Genomic DNA, 5,949 nt, shown 5'->3' with positions numbered 1-5,949 from the left:
TACAATTTTATTCAGAGCGCAGAGGAAGGAAGCGAAGACACAGAAAATCGAGTTAGCACTTTATAAATATCATAAATTCACAACATAGTACGTTGCGAATGAGAAGCCCCATATCATTCAATTATCTTGGCACAGGTTGTGGCGAAAAGTTGAACACATGGCAGGCTGCGTGAGTCACCCGGCAGCTGAGCGGTGGAGTATGGATCATAAAGATGGCTGCCCAGCTCCAGTGAGTCATCGCTCACTCGGTGTGGACCCTCCGCAGTCGCAGCTTTCATCCGCCGTCCTTTGGATCTGCGGATAAAGTTTACTTCCAGCTTGTACTCCATCATTAAACACTGGCCCCTTTGCCCTGGTGCTTAAACGTTTCAATCTTCATCCGATTCTTGGAGAAATGACGCGATGATTAAGACACAGGTCGGAATAACAGATTAGAATATTTACACTGAGGCCACATGATGATTAATACTGAAACAAAGACACACCTCATTAGTCACGATGTTGGAGGCTCATTGAGACACCTTCACAGAGTTCTCATTAGTCTCCCCGGAGATTCAGTTTCCAACCCCCCAGTGTCTAAATTTGAGATAGTGGGGAAAACATGACGTGGTAGCTCAAAGCAACGTTCTGAAGCCGGGTTCACACCTACTGCAGAGTGACGTTTGATCTGTTTGTCTGCTGGAGTTCCTTTTTGGAAAACCTCCTGCTGCAGTCCAGAGATACGCAGGTTGGGTTTATTTGTGATTCTCACTGGCCTCTGGGTGGGGGTGCGAGCCTATCGTAGCTGGTCTGTACATATATGAGCCCTGTGAACTTGTTCGCAACATGTTCAGCGTGTAACCAGCCGCTGCACACCCAGGAGATGGACAACCCTGTATTAGTATCGGCAGAGACAGATAATAGATATCATGTAGAAAATGATTGGAGGATTCTTGACACTGGTGGGAGGGCTTGGAGGGGAGCAAATTATGTTCCAGCACCACAAAATAAGGCATAAGTGAAAAGGACTACATTGATGTTAATGCGTGAAGACAGCCTCATTACGGCCACTGGTGAGAAATAGAGTGGAATTTTAGAAAGTCAGGCTGGATCATTTCTCTTGTGAGTCACTGCCGGGCAAAAAGACTGATCTGATGGAAAACTGTGACACAGTGGTCAGCCGTGGCTGTGAGCGATGTAGCTGAAGAGTTCATGGCAGTAAGGTCCACAGCTAGGTAGTTGAAGTTTGAGAGGAGTTTGTGTTAATTTTACGATTGAGTTGTAAAAAAAGAGGAACTGGTGAGCTGAGTAACTGAAAGGTAAGTACCTTTCAGTTACTCAACTCTGTGTATTCATCGTCTTCCTCTCAAGTGGCACACGTTGGATTCGTCACAGCGTTCTGTGGAAATGTGTGATTTGGATATCTGCAAATTCGTCTGTGGTCTGAGCAGAGAGATCGGATCGTTTGCATGGTCACACATGCAAATGTGTACATCCACAGAGGTAAAGATCCCACTATTTTCTCCGCCTTCATGACTTGTGTTACTTGAACATGTGAACCCCCAATGATTGAAGTTTTTGTCCTGGCCTACCTTGATTACAAAATGTTGACATACTTCAACTGTTCTGCACAAGGCCAGTTTATTTTGCGGGTTGATTGCCTGTATACATGCGAGCTGTTTCAAGTGTGATCAAATTTTTTTCGTTGGTTCCAATGTGAAGGAATCTCGTCGTGATGTCGAGGTCTGCTGAAAAGATTCCAAAAGACACTGATGTGATGCTAGAATGTGCTGATTCAACACATTGTAGGCAGCGCACGCCGGTCGCACATGTGGCAGGTTTATTTAGCAGGGCCCTCCCATTGGAGTCCATTATGCAGACGGCCGCTTGTGTGGCCTGTCCGCGCCTTTCAAACTCAATTTCAAAGCATTCCGGGACACAGCGACGGCCCGAGCCGTTGGTCGATCGCATTCTCTCATTAATTTAAAAGGTGGTGTTGATGCCTTCCGATTACGCCATGAATAATAAATAGCGGCCCCACCTCCCCCTCCCCAAGTGTCCTCGTGGTGGGAGAAGCCCTGTTCAATTCACCGTCGATCCCCGCGTATTAAAGGGGCAGCGACTCCACGGTAGAAAAAAACCCCAAACACATTCAGACGCATGACACCGCTGCTCCCGACTTTAATAAACACTCAGTCGGGATGCGATACAGTGCGCCGCCAGCCGCACAGGATCTACCACGATGAAACCAGAGGCACACGCGCACGCACGAGTGTGTCTCAAATAACAGCGTCCACATGATAGGCGATATGACGGTTCACTTTGTGCCATCAGATGAAACAATAACCCCCCCTGCGTTTCGGCCTGGTTCGGGCCGGTTGGTATCACTTTCCCAGATCAAAAGCCTTGATGTGACTGGAGCTCCAATTTGCAAAGTAATTACAGATTAAGTCTAGTTTCCCCTCTATGGTGCTGGCAGGGTGGAGGGGGGGGGATTAAATTTAAAATGAAACCGAGGGAAATGGATGACTTACATTCTGATGCATCTATCAGCGTGCGGCAGGCACGGGCGCACAAGGTTAACGCAGATCACTTCACGAGCGAGGAATTCCACGTGTGAGGCGTCCTCGCCCCCTGCCGCCATTATCATTCCGTGGGGCCTTTCCTTGATTATCGCGGCATTAATGCTACGTGTTGAAACCGCCATGCATTATTCAAAAGGCTGTCTACCTCCATAAAGGACACCCCCTGCTGGTTCCACATCCACTTTGTGTAACATGTGCAGCGCCTGCAGCGTCGCGATTGTCAAGGTGTTATGTCTCCACCTAAAGGTAACCTGAGAAACTGACTCGGTGCTTCTCTTGACAGGCCGGATGATCACATGGCCACTCAGGGTATCATTTTAATCAGGACCTATTGTAGCTCTCTGTCTGTCATAATGATGCATTATGCACGCACGAGGGCGTAATTAGTGCTTTGCAATTCACAAAAGTGTATGAACTCAATGGATGAATCATATCTTTCAAGAAAGAACAGAGGATTAATTGCAGCCACCATTTAACAAGGTTTGTGCATAGCATCGTTTTTATTATTATTAAAGTTGAAGAATAAATGTACATAATTCTGAAATAAATATACAATAGATTTTGTGCGTATGTGCAAATGTAAAAAATGACAGTAAAATGCCCGGAGAGTCGGGGAGGTTACATGAATTGGGAAAGTTTTTCCTTCACTTTCTCCTCGATGTTGGCGTAGTACTTCATCTGGGCGAGCAGCGCTTTGGCGGCGCCGAGATCTCCTGGTGACGGGAAGAGTGGCAGAGTTTTTAGATCACAAAACAAACGGGGGGATGAGAGGGGAGAGGTGGGGAGAGGAGTGTTTGGGCTCAGAGCGTCTGAGAGGAGTACCTCTGTGCAGGGTGGCGTCAATTTCCTCCGTCAGCTCTGCCAATTTCGCTGCAAGTCAGAGGCAGACGGGTGGCAGTTAGGGCCGACCGCAGAGTGGAAACAGAGGAGGCGCAAAGTGCTTCAACACAAGACAGCAGGTAGAACACACACAGAGCAATACGGATAATAAGGAATACGTGAAGTTTAGTGGTTTGGTCACAGTCGTCTGCACAGCTGTCCTGTCAGCCGTTTTAAATGCGTTTATTTATTATTTGTATTGCGGTCTATGGGGGGGGGGAGCTTTTTTTTGCTGCAGTACCGCGAGTGGCCACTGGGGAAACATCGGCACACCGCCATTCTGCCAGTCCGGTCCCCAGTTGTTATAAATACGTCCATGATCAGGCCCAACCATGTGCACCTGGATTGGAAAGCAAGTCAACAATGGGAAACAGCGCCCCCCCCCTCACCCACCACCACCTCACAGGAGAACAACACCTATCCCCAGGAATACAGAGATACAATAACACTTTCAACAATCATTTTGCCCAATCTTCATTCTGCATGGACGCACGTTAACAACACCTCTGCCCCTCTGCGTGTCTGCGAGCGCGGCTGCCGAATTAGTTTTGGCCGCAGCGGCAGACACCCCCTCCCTCCCCCCCCCCGACTTGCCGTTACCACGGCAACGGCGGCAGCCGAAAGCCTTCTTCAGGCGTCCAACTTTAACCCCCCGCAGAAGCAGCCCGCCCGTCTCCTTGCGCCGAGTGTGTGAGGTGTCAGGGCCGATTAGCGGCGACGCGCGGCTCCTCCCGCTCCGTTAATTTATGAGCAACAATCGGCCGTTATCACTTAATCAGACTTGAAATCGATAGGCGGCGGGCGCTGACACGTGTTTACCTTTGGTGTCTTGTCCGATCTTATCCGCTTCCTCTGACGTGCGCGCCTGATCGAGGGCTTCATTGATCTCCATCAGCTCCATTAGAAAGTCCGAACGCGCCCCGGCGTCGGTGCCTTCCTCTATGCCAACGCCCCGCAGCTCCAGCTGAAACGCAGGACGGCGAGGTTGCAGTCAAAACTGGGCTCCACCTCCTCTCGGCCCGCTTCGCCGTCATGGCAAATAAACTGTTGGTTGGCAGTGAAGCCGTGGATTTGACTCACCATATAAAGACCGCGGCTCAGAGGCTTGAGCAGAGTCTTGTAGGCTTTGTTCACCAGCGCCGACTGGATTTCGGAGTACTTCTGTTCTTCCTGCAAGACACGGGGCCGACAGTTTGGAGGCAGCGATGGAAGCGCTCATGAACAGGGGAGGGACGCACAAGCGTAGTTGTGATCTACTTATTATACACACATGAGCAGAAAATGGCCTGTGACATCACAAAAAAGTTTGCAGTGGACAGATTATTGACAGGCTAGATCAGGGGTGGGCAAATTCCCTGACTGGTGGGGCACAATGGGTTCGAAAATTTGTCAGAGGAGGAGCCGGAGCAGATGGATGGAGTGTTTTGGTGAGCCACCTCGTAGGAGAAAAAATATACAGAAATAATGTACTGCACGTTAATGTCAATTTAAAGTGAACAAAAGCGTTACATCGAAATATCTGTTTTTCTTGAAGACCCACACTATTTGACTCTTTATTGAAATGAATCTTAAAACACGGAAAAAGTGAAAAACCCAGTCCCAGTGATTGTCACATCCTGAAGAATGCAATTTGTCCTCTGCATTTGACCCATCGTCCCCTGAGGGAGCGGTGGGAAGCAGCAGCGCCGTGCCCGGGAATCATTGGGTGATCTAAACCCCGTCAAGCAGGGAGGCAACGGGTACCATTTCTACAGTCTTTGGTATGACCGGGCCGGAGTTCGCCTACCGCCTGGGCTGGAGACACATGATTGTTGGAAGAAAAAAAACAACTACATTTTGTCAAACACCGGGCCTTTAAAACCCAAATCCTCCACCAAAGCAAAAATCAGTTTGCGGGACACGTAGCCGCTCCTCTGTAGTCAAACAGTCTGGGACCCTTCAAGGGACGCAGGTGGATGTTTGACACGACAGATGTATGAAAACAGTGCCGGCGAGGAAGTATCATCGCAGCGAGGGCTGGCAGATCTGCGTTCACTTTGCAGCTATCAGGTTTGTCAGCTCTGGTGGAAATCAATAGTGTCGAGCGTGAAGCCCACGGGCCCGTCGCGTGGAGCCGTTTCTGTAATAACAAGCCGTGCGGTGGGTGGCTGCCTTGTAGCCCTGTATAAGTAATGAGTTTTCTATATATGATGAAGACCCCTGAGGCTGGAAGATGTCTAATTAAGAAAAAATGGCCAGAGGTGCTGATAAATAAAACACATTGGGTACAATATTGGACAGCGGGGGGAGGGGGGGTGCGTGCGTGCTCGTGTGTGTGTGTGTGTGTGTGTGCGCGTGGGAACCATTTAAACAACGCCACCTTCCTGACTTCCGTATCATATTGTCACAACATTGTGCTTTTCCACCTGAGTGTACAGAATAAATTACGTGCGCGGCAAAACGCCTCGCCTCCTCCTTGCAGTCATCACGCTTACTCCCGGAAACTGCCCTGCCACTTTTAATGATA

The 5,949-nt window shown here is 49.2% G+C and overlaps 1 protein-coding gene across 2 annotated transcripts in view; it reads right to left on the bottom strand.

Annotated features, from left to right (window-relative positions):
• Window positions 1–3,035: 3,035 nt before the first annotated feature.
• hscb (HscB mitochondrial iron-sulfur cluster cochaperone) overlaps window positions 3,036–5,949 on the bottom strand; it is a 15,733-nt gene continuing 12,819 nt past the window's right edge. For both annotated transcript variants that reach the window (XM_076025719.1, XM_076025720.1), the window contains 4 exons: window positions 4,524–4,613; window positions 4,263–4,407; window positions 3,387–3,434; window positions 3,036–3,277 (listed from right to left, as the gene is read on the bottom strand). In XM_076025719.1, the coding sequence (XP_075881834.1) occupies window positions 3,183–3,277; window positions 3,387–3,434; window positions 4,263–4,407; window positions 4,524–4,613 (378 nt within the window). In that variant the 3' untranslated portion in view covers window positions 3,036–3,182. The remainder of the gene's footprint in view (window positions 3,278–3,386; window positions 3,435–4,262; window positions 4,408–4,523; window positions 4,614–5,949) is intronic.

This window comes from Nelusetta ayraudi, unplaced genomic scaffold, assembly GCF_046127955.1.
Source record: "Nelusetta ayraudi isolate G7.1 ecotype Tasmania unplaced genomic scaffold, CSIRO-AGI_Nayr_v1 ptg000018l, whole genome shotgun sequence".
In the NCBI taxonomy this organism is placed as follows: Eukaryota; Metazoa; Chordata; class Actinopteri; order Tetraodontiformes; family Monacanthidae; genus Nelusetta; species Nelusetta ayraudi.
This window is presented reverse-complemented; position numbering and strand designations above follow the sequence as displayed.